Here is a 20,151-nt window from a genome sequence, read left to right as displayed (position 1 = left end):
CATCACAAAAATGCTGAATGTTGATCTAACAAAAACTCCCCACGCGCAGCTTCATAGTTTTGCTTATTCAATGAGTAACTCAGCAATTGTCAAAGTTTTCTCTCAGTTTTGCATGACATTAAATCACTATTCATGCAAAAGAACCAAAAATTCATTAAAGGAATTCAAAAACTTCAGTTATCATCAATTGATCGCACTGTTGAACCTATTTTCAAATTATATATGTTTGACTTATATTTCAATACTGCTGTACTTTGGCACTGTAAAGCGCCCGTGTTAAAACCTCTCCAAGTATTTTTTTAGCTGGGGAGGATGTTAATTTCGTCCCAATTAGTTTCCAGGCCAATTCCATTAACAGAAAAAGTTATTTAATTTGAAAAAAATTCTGACACCGGTTAGGCCATGAGTTTGCTTTTAAGAAAAAGCTGAAACCAATAAAGTCTTGTTACATCATTGATATAAAAAACAAAATGGGGAGTGGATAAGTTGCTTGCAAGTAGATTATATATTTTTTGTAATTTCTTGCTGATGTGTCTGCTTCAACCAAACAAAGTTTGTAGATAAAAAATTGCTTGAAAATTGCCTTTTAGCGGGGGACATATCATTTTTTGTTCGCAATGTCTGTTAGCGCGTGCTAACATGCATATAGATCATTTCTGGGTAGTTATTTCGTATACTTTTTTGAAGTCAGTTTTTAGCAAAAACTTTTCTTGTATTTAGAAAACTTTTTTTTAACTATCGTCACCTAAACTTGAACTATTTTAGGGCTAGTTTCGGTTTTTATTCAGAAATATTATTACTGGCTAATTTTGTTGAACTATACATGTGTTCAGCCAATTTTTGTTGTGTGTTCACAATGATATATCGATTTTTAAAAATAAAATTCACAAAATTGTTGAAGTAGGAATATGTTCAAATGCCTACAAAGTTGAAATAGTTCAGGCACTTCCCTTATGAAGCTCAGGTGTGCACTTTGAAGTTCGGCTCATGGATCAACACGGCAAACGAAATTACCATACAAAATAATCGTGGACACCTCGACACAGCGTAATTCACTGTTCATTTTTTAGACACCGTACAATGATTTGCTATTTTCATGGTGTTACATTTAGGGCAATTAAGGTGGGGAGGTTACCCCTTCCCCTTTCCACAGAGATTTACCTCAATTACCTCCTAATTATATTTTTTTGCCGACTGGCTAAATCTCAAAATTTTCTAGAGAAATTTTGGGCGCCAATAATTTTTAAGTTTGAGAGCGGAGGCATTTTTCCCATATAGGACACAAATTGGTGATTAGTTGATCATTATGGCCCTCTTTATTGCTCATTTTGGCATAAAAAATCTCCTAGGGCGTAAAACTGTTTTGCAAACGAGGGTGTCTTTTGTTCCATTTGGAAGCTCGAAAAACCAGCTTGCTTGAGCTAAATCAAGGATCCATAAAATTTTACGCCATTTTTGAAAAACATGCTCTTTCCGAGAAAATTCTAGATCCTAATCTTATTTTATTTCAAAAACCTAAAAGCAAAATCAATTTTTTTATCAAAAGATAGGAGAAAAAATAGTAGCAAAGCAGCTTCTACAAAAATGGAGAAAAAGCCACTTTTAACGTCTTATATTATAATATAAGAGTCAAGTTCATATATGAACAAAAATTATTTGAGAAATAATTTCACTAAAGAATGAAATCAAATCGAATCAATTATCCGGATTTTTAATCAAAATTTTACTTCTCTTAATATCCTTGTCCGAAGTTTGGAGCTAACCACAAAGTATTTAGTTGCCACACTAGCAGAAAAGTTTTTCCAATAATTTCTGATTGGAAAGTTTTCACCAACATAATAAATTTACTTTGTTTTTGAAGTTTCTCAATTTCATGCGCTCTGCATTAGTCTATTTGACGCCCATGAGTGTTCGCAGAACTCCCCCTCTGGCTTATTATTCCTACTTACGTACCCTTCTTTCTCCTGTAAAAAATCATTCATTATTAGTAGAGGAACATTAAACTGTACAATCAAGTTGTCTAATCTATCACGTTTTTCGCTAAAAATTAAAAGTTTCATTAACATGATTGGTTAAATTTTGAGTTTCTGCTGTTTTCAACTGCAAAAATAAAGACTTTTTTCTCGAATTTCATTTTTGTAATGATTTTGATCAAGAACTGATTTTGGGTGTTTCCTTGTTTCAATAATGTTCACAATGATTGTTTTATCTTTGAGGACTCATCAATGTAAGTAGAATTTTCAACAGTTCTAAAAGTTTGTTACTCTGATTCTTAAAAGTATGTGTCAAACAAACATTTAAAGTGTCGCCATTTTCATTAAAATCTTCAAATGCTTGTCCATTTTTATTTTAAAAAAATGTTACTAATCAAGCTGTGACCAATTGTTCTCTAATCAAAATGTTGGTTTAACTTTTATCAGTGACCAAAATTTTTTTTTTGCTGAGTTACAAATCTAACTATTGAAAGGAATCAAAAAACTTTTTATGTTCGAATCCTAAAAATTGATATCAATTCTTTTAAAGTTAAGAGCATCCATCTTTGATTGATCTGTCTTCCTCTTTTTGCACTATCCGAAAACTTTGGTTGCCAAATCATTGAATGCTTAGTTTAATTCTTCTAGCTTTACTATTACTTTCAAAGTTTGTCAATTTTTTGTTAATTGCAATCAAATTTTTAGAAAATCTCATGATCGTAACAATTTGCCAAACTCCTTAGGCAAGAAACATTTTAAGAATTATTGAAATAAGCTGTTTGTTTATTCAAGTCACCGCCAATTCCGCTAAGTTGCGCAGAAATTCTTCAATTTTTGAGATAAAATTAATCATTTTTTCATTAATTTTGGAATGAATGAGGATACTTATACAAATAGCTGCTGTAATCTAGATTTATCATCAGCTTAATATGCTTTACACAAAGCTCTAAAGCTATATTTTTTCTTTTGTGGCCTCAAAAGCAAATTTGACCCAAAAACAATTTTAATTTAAATCCCATAAACTTAATTGAATCAAAAGTTTAGTCAAAGCTGAATCAGAAATACTGAGCCACAGTTGGAGCAACTCAAGTTCTATTTCAAAACAATTACAGCAAACAACGAATTGTGATCTATTCTCGTCATATCGGAGTCAAAGTGCGGTCTGGATTTAGACAACTGCCTATTTATTCTAGTCAGTAATCAGACAAATATTTTATTAACCAATCAGAATTGAGATAAGAAAGCAAACTTACTGAATAGATATCTATCAATAATTGATATTTTCCTTGTCTCGATACTGATTGGTTAAAAACAGTATCTGTCTGCTTAATGACGAGTTTAAATACGCTGTTGTCCAAAAACCGCTATGTAATCATCACAGTCATATCCCAGTGAGTGTGGTATCTGGGGCCAGGGTTTTAGCAGACCTGTTTTTCAGCAGACCGATTTTTTTAGCAGACTTAAAACAATTTAACAGTCAGAACGCTAACTTCAAACGAGGAACTGGCAAGTACATTTCCTAAGTAAGTTGACTAAGTGGTTTTGCTTAGAGATATTTGTTAAACCGTGAGATAATTGTCTTAATCAGGAAAGCTCAACCCCGGATAACGCGCCATTTTACTTCAGTCAATCAATTTTGCGTCATTTTTTGCTGCCTCCACAAAGTTGTCACTCAAAGTTTGCTAAAAGACCTTAATTTCACTTTTTGCTGAAAAACCGGTCTGCTAAAAACCACTCCGGGTGGTTTCTACAAAATAAGAACTCAATGCTATAAAAAAGTGTATCAAGCTTTAGCGACTGAATTATAATTATCTAACAGATTGGACTACCGTTGGTAAACATAAAAAAGTGCCTTTTTTGAGTTATTTTGGTGGATCGCAGTTTTTTTGTTATTTGTTGGTATTTGATTTAATGATAGTTATTTTCGATTTTTTATACTCTTAGTATTCTCTTGATACATGTTTTCAAGTAAAATAGGATGGATTATAGGTTGGAATATGAGCACTGCGGCAAAGAAAAGGTACTAAAAATAAGAAAACAGAAGTGGCGGTGCGAAAAAAAAACAGAGATGGTCTTCGGAGATGCCCATTCTACGAAAAAATCATCATTAGTAGAAGATATACCTTATTTTGCATGCTGGAAGGCACTAGAAATTTAGTTATTAATTATTTTGATTTTGCTGCTTGATATGCAGTAAGGTACCGAATCAGGTAATAAAACCATCCCAGCATTGGAGCTTAGAAAAATTAAAAATTATTAGTTTGGAATACATAATCTAAGCTTTCCAGTTTCTTGAAAAATGCGTTTTTTCTTTGTTACACAGTTTGCTCCTTTTTATGTTTAATTTTTTTTCAGTATTATGATAAATTGTTTTATTGAAGTTATATCTACTAGTTTTGTGAGCATAGATATAGATGTTTCTCTTTTCAGGTACTTCACGATTAATGTTGGGGGAAACGCCATCGGTGAACAACAGGGTCGTGTATTCCGATGCCGCCTACACAGATGTCTTCATAGAAATGCACCTCGCTAGAAGACCTCTCTTCTATGAGAAAAATCTAGTCACACCAACTGCCATGATCAGGTAACGAGGATAGGTGGTGAAATTTCTTCTGAGTATTTCTTCCGCGTAGTTCAGCGTTTTCCTTGAGGATGAAGCATTATTACCCAGCCCAGAAAAATAAACAAAAAAAAGCATGTAGTTCCTAAACAGGGGCACAACAGCGGTTTGCCGTGATGAGCTGTACAGCTCTTGTGTTGGTCCTTTCCCCCGTGGATAAATGGTCTTAAAAAAACAATTCTCCGCTTGGCAAAGGACGGTGTTCATTTGCCTGAGAAAGTGAGATATTCGTAGCCAGTAGAAAAAACCAACCAGAAAAGCATGTTATTATTAATCATACCGACACAACAGCGTTTCTCCGAAAAGAGCTGAACAACTCGTATGTTAATCCTTTCCCTCATAGAATGAAAAAGTTATTTTTATCTTGCTTTTGTCAAAATTTTGAAAAATTATCTTGCTTTCACAGAAAACCGCACAACAACTTGGAAATTTGAGCGGATTGACACTTTTCTGACCTCAATCCAAACATGTAATTAAAAGTTTGAAACAAGAAAAGCAAACAGAAAATTAGTATTCGCCAATTTTTTTTGATTATTATACAACAAACGTGTTCGGGATTACTGACGTTTTTGAAAGGAATCTGAAACAAATACTTATGTTGACCAAGTTTTTAAAATTAGGCTAGTTTATTTAACCTAAAAGGGCAATGAGGTTTATACAATTTTTCAATGACCACCCATTGTTAAAACTCGAAAGAACTTTCACTAGAAATGGTTTGTTTTCATGGCTGTCTATGTCAATTTGAAAACTTGTTTATTGTTTTGACCGCTCTCGAAAAGTGGAAAGTAACAAATGATTCAATTCCATTTATTAAAATGAATTAATTTCCAGTCTGTTTGACTAGCACAAGGATAACCCGTGAAAATTGTTTCCTTTGTGGGCCCTACTGGTGGTGATTCTGATTCTTAAAATTCAAAAAAAAAATTGCCAAGAAAAACTGACTTAAATGCTTTCAATTTTCAGGCTGAATTAGTCAACTGGAAATGAAAAGCAAGGTTCACTTCTCAATGTTAATTATATCAAAAGTTAAAAGCTATGTATTACCGCTTTTTTTACACAATAAATACCCATTTTTTCTGTATTGTAAGTGAATAAATTGTATTTTCTAGAAAAAAGAACAACAGCAAAGTTAGGCAACAAATTGTGCCAAATATTACAAAATATTTTTTTTCTTTCAGCAAATTGTCTCCATATAATTTTTTTTTTCTGAAGTCAATTTATTTGGAAGATTTTAAAGTACTTGCATGGCAACCGGCTATCTATGTTTGGTCAAAAAATCCGTTTAATTTTGAAATCTTCTTGAGTTAATTTTTATGTAAGTACGGTTTTGTATCGAGAAAACAAAATTATTGGAAGCAGTTTGTTAAAATGTAAATGTTTTCTAAATAAATTAAGGGCTGATTGATTGTTTCACTAATTTTTAAAATACGCTTTATCATAACAAAAATTGAAAATAAATTTTGGGATGTTTGCACTGTTGGACATTTGCATGGTTTAAAATATCTTAATTTCTTTGTGTATTATGCTTGAAGCTTTAATATTTTCTGGGATTTTTATATTGTAACTCTCAAAATAAGGCTTTAGAAATTTTGAAAATTTTATCCCCATTTATATGTAATTGGATAGAACTAATTGTTTTGCAAAGTTTTCTTAAAACCGTAGTTTTACTTTGGAAAAAAATCTAAACCGACTAGTTTATTTTGTTTTAGTCTTCTGGCATCTTTGACATTCATGCTGCCGCCGGAAAGTGGGGAAAAGATAGGTCTGGCCATCACTGTGTTCCTGGCACTCTGTGTGAATCTGATACTTTCCAGTGAAATGATGCCAGCCACCTCTCTCGAGACACCAATCATAGGCATGAACATTTTTTAGCAGGGGGTATCGAAAACAGCCATCGAAAAAATCCCAAATTTTTTTGATCCCATATTTTTCATTTTTTTTCCAGAAAAACTAACCAATAAAATCTGAGAGTTTCAATTCAGGGGATATAACTGGTTGTGGGAAGCTCCCCTGCATAAGAGTATACACCAAAGTTGTTTAACGCAAAAAGTTTTTTGACTTATCTTGGGATCTACCCTCTCAAATCTGAGATTCTGATTTCAGTCGAAAAAATGGTTGTGGGAAGCTTGCTTGCCGACGTGGCGATGCCTAAAATTCTATACAATTAAAATAATGGCCCTAGGAAAAGTCGAATGTTTAATTTTTGGCCTTTTTTTGATTTTTTTTTACTTTTATCGGAAACTACCTTCCCAAATTTGAGATTTTGAAATCAATCAAAAGAACAGCTTGCGGAAAACTTCCCTGTATACGTAGCTCCACACAGTTTTTTGCGCGCAACATTTTTTGCACCATGTCATGTCCAGATGGATCTACATCTCGTTCTTACCAGTTTCTCAAATTCAACCTAAACAGTGTCGAGCGGGCGACCAAACGATCTCGCTATTGTTTCCGGAAGAGTAGCTAAAAACAATTATAATACAGAAAGGTAAAACCGATATCTCCAAAAACTGATACACGAAACGCAGCTGCATCGCACACATTTACGTATGTCGCGTAAAGTATGAGTAAAAACATGCAAAGTACTCCCGCACTAACGAGGTTGCTTGTGTATGATGGCGAAACCCTGAACGTTCTGATTGCCCCTAAACTTTGCTCGTGAGAAATTATAAATTTTAATCTGCAAATATTTTAAATATCAAATGGAGAAATTTGAGTCGTTCTTAGAATTGACATGACAAATTGGTGTGTCTCAATTCAATTGGTCACGATAAAAGCGGCATAAATCGCCACGCATAAAAAATCGCGAACTGAAATTATGATTTATAAAAACAAACAGTCCTCAACCGCACTTAGGCTAGTTCAAGCACGCACACTCGGAAACTTTAGGATTCAGTATCAGTGTTTGTGCTCGGCATGGTTTTTTTTTCAAAACAAATTTCTTGAAATTTTTGACGGATTTTTCTAAAAACGTTTGAAAGGCATTGTTGTCGTGAGCTCAAAATCAAAAAGATATTTCTCCTGTGATTGTTTTTTGCTAAATTTTGGGGGTTTAACTGTTGCCAATTTGGGACAATTAACGCGCGATATATTTAGTTTTATTACCGCGTCAGTGGATATTTAATCTGTCTTCGAAATCGTTCCAAATTGAATTGAGGCATATTATTTGGTCCAATTATTATTTTTGTAAAAACTGAAGTTTTTTAAGTTCGTTAAAGCAAACACTACTCCATATCCATATACTTTAGAGGCAGTCGGAACAATCAGGGCTTCGCTTGGATACGAGTAGTCTTGTTCCCATTTGATGTCAATTTTTTGTCAAATTGGTCTGAATTGAATAAAAACGACCCCAAGCATATATTTTCCTCACTATCTTCGCGCTACACGTAAGCGTGATATTTGGCCGAAAAGTATTTTGCCTAAAAACAATCTGCTTATACCATTTATTGCAGAGTTTTAAAGATAAAAACAGGAGCGAAAGACAGGGCCATTGGCTTTTTTAATCGTTTCATCCCTTTAAACACAAACTTAAACGATTCTTTCAGGACAAAGATTTTTGATCGATAAATGATTGCTTTTCCGAAAAAAAAAGAAAATTTCATTTCAAAAAGGGTAGCGCAGTCTCTTTTTTTCTTGCAGGGCCAAAAATAATATTCCAATAAAAAAAAATATCGCAAATACCGCTGTCCCTGTGACTTTTTTTTTCTGAATTTGAACTTTTTCATTAACATTTTTTCTAAAAAAACGCCCGAAACTTTCTTACAAAGTAAGGTTATCCAATTATATAGATAATTTCGTGGGTTGATTTCCAAATCTCAACAGAAGCATAAGCTCAAACGGGGAAATCGAAATACAGCTGGAAATCTTGACCGTGGAACGAAAAACTTAAGTGCTTCGATGCATCATATGTCTGTGATCACGGGTACCCCACTATTTCAATTGAGGTATCTTGATGCCAGAGCAGGATTCCAGATCATCTATTACTATACTTATTAGTACGTGATTTAGATTCTAGGATCAACCGTACACTCTCCCCTCTCCCCCTCCACTAAGTGACCAACCGTTAGATAACCGCCGAAGCATATATAAATTCTGAAAAATAGTTCTGTATAAAACATCACGGGTTTCGACTTTGAAAGACGAGCAAGTGCAGTTCCGCGGTCGAGAAGCAATTTCTAGTCGCGCATAAAGTCGAAATATACACAATTTTGGCCGAGAAAGTCAAATCATAGGTCGATAAAATTGAAACATAGGTCGAGACAGTCGAAAGATACCTGATTTTGGTCGAGCAAAGTCGAAACACAAGTCGAGCTCAAACTAATTTTTTTTTTCAAAATTTCAAATTGGAAACTCAGCAACAAAAATCTGCTCGGAAACGACCTACGTCAGCAAGTTGCAACTAAAAACAGTCTATTGAGGAGATTTGCCTACCGCAAAACTAAAAAATTTAGAGTGAATCCTTCAAGTTTTGAAAGGATTCCTGCGGCAAGAAAAATTAAATTCTACAGACAATTTTGTTTTCACAACAGTTTCAGGCCAGATTTTTAAAAAAAAAGTTAAAGCAAAACTGTAAGATTCAACTAGAAAATAAACTTTCGACTAAGGTTTTTACAGTTTACAGGTTTCCGTAGTTTATTTTCAAATCAAGCATCATCACAAAAAATCAACTGAAAAGCATAAATAATACTTTTTGTCAAGTAACATATTATTTGGTAATTTAGAACGTCGAGAAAGTCGAAACCTGTGGCGCACAGTCAAAGCAAACCCATTTTTGGTCGAGGAAGTCGAAACACAAGTTTAGAAAGTCAAAACAAATCGCGAACTTGGATTTTAGGTCGAGCAAAGTCAAAACATAGGTCAAGCACAGTCAAATTAGAAGTCGCGCACAGTAAAAAAAATACCCAATTTTGATCAAGAAAATCGAAACATATGTCGAAATCAGTCGAAGCAAAAAGTCGATTTGGTCGAAACCTAAAATCAAACACAAAATTACATAACAGTCAAACTAAAAATCAAAACCTAAAGTCGAGTTGGTCGAAACCTAAAATTGAACACAAATTTACAGCACAGTCGAACCCGAAGTTAAAACAAAAAATTGAGCTGGTCGACGTACAACGTCGAGCACAAATTTACAGCACAGACGAACTCAACGATGAAACAAAGAGCTGATCGGTCGAAACAAATTTGAGCAAAAAAAATCTATTTTATAAATAATTTTAAAATGCAGTTAGCTAGAACATCAGTTTTCCTGACCATATACAAAACCGCCATAAAAAGGCCTGCACATGGTCCCAAAATTGCGATAAAAATTATCATTTTTTGAGCCAAAGACAAACCGTCTAAACTGTCTTTAATCTTTCTATGTTCAAGCTTGGTTCCTTTCTTACATTATTAAAATTTTATACACTCTGCCGCGACTTCCTGTCGTGTTGAATGATCTAGTCATATTTGTTAATTTCAGATGGTTGTAGTAGCCTTTTTCGTCGATTATTGCTTGGTTGAGTGCATCCACTGGGTTAAGAGTTTCCGAGAGTAGTCTACGTTGTGAACCACAATTTTTCATGTTAAAAATATTTTTATGTCTGATCCACTCCTGTTCAGCGTTGATTCCAATTTCGCATCTTCTTTCTAAGTCTGATAGTGCGCCCCAAAATTGTTAGTAGGATTCTCTATCTTTTTTTTCCTGCTTAGTAATTTATATCGTTCAAACGTTATATTTGTCGGTTTAATAAAAGCGGCTTCTAGCAATTCGAAAAAACTCTTTTTCCTTCCGCTCCTAGGGCCAGGTAAAGGATTGATCTTACTTTTTTGTCGGCCTCATATGTCCTCATTCCTCATTCTTCTGCTAGTCTTTCATCTTCTGCGTGCTCATAGACTCGCATGTTCTCTTTATTCCTGGCCTCTCTAGTTTTCCTCTGCTGGTCAGTTTCTGACTCCTGGGCGCCTTCTAGGATTGGTAACGTTGTCTTCCCTTCTAATGGTTCCTTTAGATTGTCTTTATCTAGATTTTCCTTCGCAATTATAGCCAGGTGAAATTGGTCTATCCAGTTGTTCCATTGGGTGGGAGGTTCTACCGTGTGGTTTGGCCGAAAGGCGGGTATTCCCCGCAGATTCGAATCAGTTGCTGACTGCGCCATAATAAAAGGTGTGAAATACTGGAAATTCTGTTATCTAACTAAGTTTAAAAGGAATAAAATTATTGTGTAAATTAAAACTGACTGTAGTCTAAAAAGAGCAACTAGTGAGTCGAAGTCCACTGGACTTCGTAGAGTGGACGTTAGCTGGTACTTGATTAATCAATAAAGTTCAAGGTTAAGAGATACTAAAATACTAAATCACAACATTCCCCACTGCCTAAAAATTTATATCTGCCCGCTCCTCAATCTAGCCAATATCACACATACATCCATTCTTCCGACACTCCACCAGGGCTAAAGTTGAAACAAAAAGTAACCGCGTTTAGCAGCAATGGAAATTCACAGAGAGTAAAATTTACAATGGAGATGATTATATGGTAATATATACAGGCTACCTACACAATTAAACAGATATTTACAGCGATTGTACAGCTGACAAAATGATATGTACAAATGGGATTATGTGACATATCTACAAATAAAACAAGCTAACCTACCTAACTAACTAATTAAAATGTACAAAGTTGAGTTCAGATATGTTGAAACATATTTGTTGGATCCGGGGAAACATACATGCTTTTGTTGGTTCCAGAATGCCGAACATACCAAAATTTGGTTGAGAAAGTCAAAACATACCGAAATTTGGTCGAGAAAGTCGGAACAAAAATCGAGCACTTCGACCCGGGATGCATTTCATACCAAGCGCAAATAATTTTTTACCTTTATTTTATTTTATTGGGGGTTGGGAGTGGGGTATCATCGTACGATACATTTGGTTGGGTTCCCTGCCTGATGCTTACTTTATTTGTCTCCGGGTTCCTGAACTACTCTCTAGGACTAAAGAGTCGCATTGTGGGGCATATCCGGCGGCTACTCACGAATATTTTTGTCCCGGATTTCCCATTAAGCTTTTCAGGAATTTTTTTTGAACCGAAAGGCTGAATAGAACGAGCCATTATTATTCTGAATTTGATAAGGCTGTAAGTTATAAAAAGACCTTTTGTTATCCATAGGACGCTACCTTTTAACGTCAAATCTATCATGAAATTTAAACAAAGCAAGGTGGGAGTGTAAAACACTGCTTTGTGTACATAAACTTTAATTATCAATGAAATGCATTAGTAAATATTCAAAACGGTAACTTTTTGAGTTGCTGATTTGCATGAGACATAACTGTAATTGATGAAGGACAAGCACAAGTTTTCGATTAATAGACTTTTTTCACTTCAATATGTAAGTATATCATTGTCATTTAGCTGCCAGGTGAACAAATTTAGTTGTGATATCGGATAACAATGGAGTTGTTTGTGAAATCGAGAAATGTATTCAAGTGTTGCTGAACTCCTGTTTCAGCAAAAGCGGATTGCATTGAATCAAAAATTCTCCTTTTACAGCGAAAACAGTCGAGTGATCAATTTGAACCAATCCCCGGATGTCTTTCAGGGGTGGAACACCTTCCGCATGTCTGAGTATCAACTCTTCCCCATGTATAACACCCCTGAAGTCAATTTCGAAGTCTACTTTAAATATTTCCGATTGAATGGAAGATGCATGGTAGCCCCCAATCAAGAGATATCCTTGGAAAGGATGCACTGATGGTGTCCATACAAGAGAGGCAATACTAAGACTTCCAGGTGTAGCTAGATAAACAATCTTCATATTTGTTGTAGCTGAAAAGTTTGTTGATGAAGGTGATGCTTGAGTGTAATGTTGTTGCTGTGTTTGTTGTTGTTGTTTCAATGACACCACTGCGATTTTTTTGCTTCCATAGCCACAACTGAGCAGCATCTTGGTCTCGTTGATCATCAGCACACTACCACGGTCAGGCACACAACCATCCGTTTTTATGTCCAGAGGAACAGTGCACAGTCGAGCATTGTTCTTGTACATTATAACACTGTGCCACTTGCTCTTTTTTCTTTCGTCCCAAACTGCTAAAACTGTCGTGCCATTCTTGGATCTCAAGTACCAAAGAACAGAACCTCCTCCATAGGGTACTTCTTGTGTGTCTAACACTGCTTTCATCTTCAGACTAATTTGATCCAATTCTTCCACTCTACTAACATATCCTTTCTTGTTCACAACAACTCCATACAAAGTGTTACTCGTTTCGTCTACACAAATGTCCCACAATGCGTTTTCTGTTCCCCGCAAACCTGACCATTTCATATGTCTCTTCAGATCTAACTGATCGTTCTGCTCACCTGTCACACCAAACACTTTAATCATAAGTTCGTTAGACTGGAAACAATTGCACAGCAACTCTCTGGTCTTGGAGTTATAAACAGCCTTAAAGCAGTAGATCACATCATCGGTCTTCCCAATCTCGGTAAACCCAACCAATACTCTCCCATTTACTTCTTCTCTCGTCTCACTTCTATCGTTGCCTCTAACCAGTCCTCCTGTCTGAGGAGTACCAGTCGTACCACTAGATGACCTGTCTTCATCTTGGGTGATCAAGTTGCCAGAGAGGACAACCTTGGTAGCAATATCTTCGATGAAGATAGATTCAATAGCGGTTTCCATGATAGCAAATTGGGACAAAATATCGGATTTAAAACTCTTCAACTTCTTTTTTTCATTATCAATTTTGACTTTCACATCGTTTGATTTAGTTTCAACCTCGTTTGGTGTCCTACTTTTCATAACTTCATCCTGCAATCGCGATACGCTTTGAAATTGGCCCACAAAGTTGGGCCACTGACGTACGAGTTCAGTCATTTTGCTACACTCTGATTGATAAGATCGGAGTTTCTTTTGAATCTTTTCCTGGGGCTGCAAGTACTTTTCCATCGTAATGACTGTATGTTTGCTCTCATCTTCATGATTCTCATCCCAACAAATCAAGCAAATCGAGACCATACAACTTTTGCAGAAGAACTGCTGAGCATGGGTGGCATGGGCATCACAATAACTGAAATTGGTTGTAGCCTGTGATATTTCTGAAACACATTTGACAGTTTTGCACCAAAATTTTTACGTAGGATGAAGCGTGTCAAAGTAAATTCTTGAATGTTCTGACAGCCCCTGTTAGGGTTTTTGAGTTAATTTTTGCTACAAGTACGCGATAAAACAATTTTTTTGGCGGCGCTCAATTTTATGTTTTCAGATTTTTTTCTTTCAGTTTTCCTTTTTTGTCCTTTAGAGTGCCTGGTGAAGTTTTTTGTCAATGAAAAAAAATGGATTGAAAACTAAAATTCTCTTTCTTGAGAAAAATGTATAAAAACATCCTTTTTTATTCTAAAGCTTACAAATTTTGCATCTTAGATTTCAACATTCGGAAAAATATTGTCTTTCATTAGGAACTGTTTTTATTGGGAACCGTTTCTGATCCGAATGGTTTCCGTCTTAACTCATTATACAAACGCAACCAAGTACGAGTTAGGTATCCCGAATTGTCAAAAATTTTATAAAACATAAGTTTTGCAAAAAAAACAAGAATTTTGATTTCGACATCTGGGCATCAGATGCTTTCAAACGATATAAAAAACCAAAAATGTTTTAAGCAAAATGACGTATTTTTCTGGGGTCCTCGACAACAATTTTTCGTCATATTTACAAAGTTTGGATCAAAAAAGTTTTTTTAACTTAAGAGCGACCCGCATAATAGAAGCTATTCAAATTTTTGGAAGGATGCGTATATTTGCATGCTTACATAAACTAACCCACAATCATTTGTAAAAAGAGAAAACGTAAACTCAATCATGTAAACTTTGAAAAAACGTTTTTGGTTAGCTCGTATCCTGATTATAAACATTAATATTATATCTTTTTCTTATTTTTTCGTTTTCCTAATTGAGGAATTAAGGAAGAAGGATTAATCTTAGAATTAATTTTACAAAAATAAGGCTACTATTAGTCTAACAATTGTGTCAACCTTTTTGTCAAGAGCTGTCAAAATATTATTACAAAAAAATAGTTTGAACGATGTTTTTCCACTTTCCAATTTGCTGAAAACAAGCAGAATGAGAGCTCGACATTTTGAAACACTTTCATGGTATTTATGGCACAAGCCAAAATATTTAAATATTTATGGTAAAAGCGTTTAGGTTTTATCCAATTTTTAATGTGTGCACTATTCAATCAGTGCCAATCCCAATTGTCAAAATTATCTAATGTGAACATAGCTAGCAGACAGTTGCAAAAGAGTCATTGAACCCGAAGCACAGGAAAAATCTGGCTTGTTTTTTGAAAGATCTCATTTTTCGAGTTTCAGAGAAAAAATAGGTGGCCTTAAAGTTCGTTGAATTTTTTTTTTCAATTTATCATTGAACCTTTTAAAGTAAAATTAATCTATTTTGAGATATCTAGATCAATAGGTAAACTTTTTTTCGTTGGGAAATTTAAAATTAAATTCTAGTTTTGAAATTAGAATTCAATCACAAATTTTTTAGGTTTTTGCGCTTTTGCCGGTCGATAAAGCAAGTAGCCTCCCTTTTAACATATGTAAATTTTTGAACTTGAAAATGAATCAAAAAGAAAACTGCAAAAAAGTAAATTGACGTAAAATATTTTTTTCCGAAATTTTTGCAAAAAAAACGGAAAGGAAGTAGTTACGATCTATAAAGGAGTCTGAACTACGTTCACCGTTTCTTAATAAAAAATATTTGATTTTTCGTGCAAAAAAATTCCATAAAAAATAAAAAAAACTTTTCAAATTAATCCTTGACAAATCATGAAATCAAACAATCTCTTAAGCAGCACAGAATGTTCTTTTTTATTTGATGTAAGAAAAAATCCAAAATGGCAAAGCAGAAAAATTGATGAAAAAGAAAAATAACTGCAGTGTTTTTTAAATTTTAATGTCATTTTCTTGTTTCAGAATCCGCAACCAAATTAAGAAATCCAGAATTATTGCTCAAAATAATTATTTTTATGATAAAAATGCCTTTTCTTCATTTTTGTTTGAATATCAAAAAAAAATATTTTCGAATCCAGAGGTTTTTTATTTCATGTTAAGAATTGATTTTCTTGATCCCAAACATTGTAAATCAAGCAAATTGAGACCGTACATTTTTTTCAGTAGAACTTCTAAGCGTGGGTGGCATGGGCATCACGAGAATTGTTATTGGTTGTAGCTTGTCACTTTTTTAGGTTCGTTTGATCGAGTTGGGCTAATTAGGGTTTCTTTAAAAGTTTTTGTTATAAGATCTCTGACTGCGCGCGTTAGGGTTTTATAATTAGTTTTTGTTACAAGAGATTAATAAATTTATTTTTTGGCAATATTCAATTTTTAATTAACGCAGTTTTTTTTTACTTTTCAATTATTGTCCTTCAGGGTACCTGGGGTAAATTGTTGTCAATGAATTAAATTTGTAGAGAACTTTTAATTTTTATTTCTGAACATAAAGTTCACAGCCTTTTTTATACTTAAATTAACATACTTTGAATCCTAAAATTCAACATATGGAAAACTAGCCTGCATCATTGTGAACTGTTTTCATTGGGAAACGTTTCTGTCCAGAATGGTTTCCGTCTTCAAGAATTATAAAAAAGCAACCAAGTACGCGTTAGATATCCCAAAAAAAAAGTTTTTGAATAAGACAATTTTTGAAAAAAAAATTGATTTTGACCTTTGACTATCAAAATTTTTCCCATGATAAGAAAAATGTCAAAATGATTTAGATGAAATTTCATATTTGACTAAAGTTGAAAAAGCAACCTCGACATCAATCTTTCGTCTTTTTTGCTAAAGGGCCCCAAATTTATTTATAATTAAGAGCGACCACCATCATAAAGGCTATTTAGATTTGTTGAAAAAATTATTATATACGATTATGCTGACATAAATTAGCCACTATTTGTCTATGTAGAAAAATGTTTCTGTGGCAACAAAGTAGAATAAGTCACCTACAGCATGAAATTTGGCAAAGAGTTCAAGTTAAGATAGAATAAACCTCTGCCAAATAATGTCATACGCTTATTTTTGATAGACTGTTCTTGACCAAAAAAAACTTTTGCAATTGAAGTAAAATATGCCGTTACTTCAAATTTTTTGTGTTTTAAAACCGTTTGACCGTGATAAAATCAGCTCAATTTAGAAAAACTATTTTGGTTAGCTCTTATCCTGACTCCTGATTTCGCGTCTTTTTTTAATTGAGGAAGAAAAGGAAACATGAATTTTTCTCAGAATTATTTTGAGAAAAATAGTGCTGCTATTATTTTCAACTACTTTTTGTTGTTTTTGTCAAGAGCTGTCAAAATACTGTGAAAAGAGAGTTACAAGGAACGATACTTTTTTCACCTTCTAATTTACTGAAGAAGAGCATTGTAATTGCTCGACACTTTGAAACAATTTTATGTGTTTCCAATGTTCAGTTTGTGCAGCATTTGATACTTGCAATATCCAACAAACAAAATTATTCGAAATTCAACATGACAAGAAATACTCGTAAGAAATAATCTGCAAGAAAAGGAAAAACAACCGCTATAAATAGACGTGGAGAAAACTTTCAAATTAGTTTTTAAAAAATGTCAAAAGCAAAATGAATAGCGCGTAGCTGTGCACGAATCACAAAATGTTCCTACTAAATCGATATAGGAGAAATCTTAAATGACAAAGTATGAATGTCGTTGAAAAAAGAAAACAAAACTGCATTTTAGTCAAATTTTACATATAATTTCTTGTTCTATAAGCCGCAATTGAAATAGGACAAATAGAAAATTTGCCTTATTGATCTTATTGATTTAACGTTACAATTGCCTTCCCATACCTTTTTTTAATAGTTTTTTTTTGAAAAACAAAAAATTTATGACAAATACTTCTCGAAACGAGATTTTATATTGTTTTTCCGTAAAAAATTGATTTTACGGCCATACGGGCTTCCATAAAATACATTTTTTAGCGTTAAGAGTTTTTCTTTTGGTAGCAAAAATTAGCTGAAAACAAACCGCGTGAATTGCAAGCTCTTTTCCGATCTTCGAGTAGTGAAAACAGTAACATTAAGATGTTTTAATGCTCGAATGCTTTTTTCTCAAGAGCTTAAAGTTTTTTAGATCTTCGATTTAAAATCCCATTTGATTTTATTCGATTCAATACATGATAAGAAAATGCACTCTGTGAGGGTACTTGTTGGTGATGCCTTAATTGTGATACTTCGGTTATTCAGTAGTTACACTTTTTTCAAATAATTCAAACAACTGAAGAAAAATCCATTCCAGCAGTTTGTTATACAGCAAGCCAGTGATTCAGCAGCAGCCATTACGAAAAAAGTTTGTGTCTCTAAGATTGCAGTAAGAGAAACAAAAATGAAGTGATCTCAAAATGAGTCTCATAAATGTGGTGTAAATTTGACAAGTTTTCAGTTGTTTTGGTAAAATAGTGTAACAATTGCATGTTTTATGTGTAACTTGACTTTTGTTTTGTTTCCAACTCTCATAACGTTCTAGAAACTAACTATTGTTCCAAATTTCGAATAAAGTGGGGAATACATGTGCTCGGGGTGTTTTTTTTTGTTCAGACCACTTTAACAAAACTCTGGCCTCGGGGGATTGATCTCATGCTCTGCATGTGGCCAGCCAAGTGTGGCCATAGTATCCTACTATAATATCTTGCGGCGAGTACGAGGAAAACTGTTTGTTTTATCATCATTAAATAACTAAGTTGTTTGAAACAGAATTGAGGCAGCTAATGAAATTAATTATCTCCATACACGACTCAAATTGCCATTCTTAATTTTTGATTTTGTCAGCCTAAATTTCATCAGTCAGTATTTAATTTATCAAATTATCCGAGATCAATTAAAAGGCAGTCGAAACTTTCAGTGCTTTCTTTGAGTTTATAAGAGTTAAAACAAGAAAAGAATCATTCAAAAAAAAATTGAGAGGCTTCAAATAAATTTCAGTAAAATCAATAAAAATGGAAAGGAACCTACTTTTTTTATTTGTTGGGAATTTGTTCTATATTTAAATCGAGATTCACGTATTACTTTGAGTTATTTACATAGAACCCCGTTCCTTTTATTGAGTTCACAAAAAAAAATCTTTTTTTCCATTTCAGTCACCGTCGGTTGATGACCTAATGCATTCATTTTTTTACCTTTTTTTGGTTTTACTCAAACGAACATAAATTTTTTCGAGAAAACAAATTTCTGACTAAATAATTTTTTTTACTGGTCCTCATAGCTGGCCATTAAATTTATTTGAAACTGATGGAGTTTCATGCAGGTCGGTATATGTCGAAAATAAGGTTATATGTTGAAATTTCATAAAAACGATGAAAAGAAATTAAAAATTCCTTTGAAATATTTAGTTTTTGTAAGGCCAGCATTATACAGTGCTGATTTAAATTATCTGGACAAAACGAGTAAGACTTTTCGTAATTTTAAACGAGTTTTTCTTAACCTTGGTTAAGATTAGACAAAAAGTGAAGAGAAACAAAATTTGTTTAGAATTTCATCAAAATTTTTATGGTGGAATTTTTTCTCCAAAATTCTCACCAGAATTTTGACCCAAAAATTGGATCAGTTTGGGTTTTTTAATTAATCAAGGATTACGCTGAAATTATTTAGTTTAAAGATGAGAAATTGATATCACAAAAAGCCTCTAACACATCCCAACAAAATTCCAGAAAAAATAAATCTCCAAAAAATTGAGTAAATTGTTTAAAATTTGTTTTAAGCAAAGTTTTTGGGTTTTATATAGTAAAATCACATTTTTGACTATCAATTAAAACTAATTTCTCTGATACAAATTTTTGGAGATTTAACCTTTCTAAAACATTGTTGGACTGTGTAAGAGGCTTCTTGTGATATATATTCCTAATCAATTAACAAAGTAGTTTCAGCATAATTCTTGATTAATTGAAAAAGCCAAAATGACCCATTTTTGGGGTAAAATTTTGGTTGAGTCTTTCGTAGAAAAAATATAACGAAATTCTAATTAACTTTTTTTCTGTTTGAAAGTTTTGTTCATTTTGTCCAGATAATTTAAATCAGAACTGTAGTTCTTGCAAAAATTTTCAAAAGATGGTGAAAATCATTCACAAACTTTTTTTGGTTATTTTCTAAGTCATACTAGTTTCACTCTTGAAAAATGGTATTAACCATCACCATCAAAAAAAGTTCAGCCACACAGTGTTTTTTCTTCTTTTTTTCAATTGCTTTTTCGATAAATTTTCGATGTGGTAAATACAAATTTTTTGTTAATATTTTATACCTTGATAAGGCGGAGGAAGTGGCATCATGAAATTGTTTTCAACTTCAGAAACAGGTCTCCGAGGAAGGTTGAGCCACTTTATTTTATATCCAAAGGAAATTCTGCTGTTTGGGCAGTTTTCCAACACACATTTCTGGATATTTTCGGATTCCAGTTTCATAGCGCATGGGTGACAAATGCAATGTCCACATGGAAGCTCCGGCACCTCTCCAGTCATTTCCTCGCCACAACTGGGACAGCCGAGGTGTATTTGGTCGAAACACTGACC

General features: G+C 33.6%; 1 protein-coding gene across 1 annotated transcript; it reads right to left on the bottom strand.

The window, feature by feature from the left end:
• Positions 1 to 12,040: 12,040 nt before the first annotated feature.
• On the bottom strand, positions 12,041 to 19,951 carry LOC134856284 (uncharacterized). Its single transcript, XM_063872633.1, has 2 exons — positions 19,884 to 19,951; positions 12,041 to 13,669 (listed from the first exon to the last, which is right to left on the bottom strand). Exons 1-2 carry the CDS (start codon positions 19,909 to 19,911, stop codon positions 12,054 to 12,056), a joined length of 1,644 nt encoding a protein of 547 aa, XP_063728703.1. The 5' UTR covers positions 19,912 to 19,951; the 3' UTR covers positions 12,041 to 12,053.
• Positions 19,952 to 20,151: the final 200 nt, after the last annotated feature.

This window comes from Symsagittifera roscoffensis, unplaced genomic scaffold, assembly GCF_963678635.1.
Source record: "Symsagittifera roscoffensis unplaced genomic scaffold, txSymRosc1.1 SCAFFOLD_478, whole genome shotgun sequence".
In the NCBI taxonomy this organism is placed as follows: Eukaryota; Metazoa; Xenacoelomorpha; order Acoela; family Convolutidae; genus Symsagittifera; species Symsagittifera roscoffensis.
Note: the sequence above shows the minus strand (reverse complement) of the source record. Positions and strands in the feature narration are given on the sequence as shown.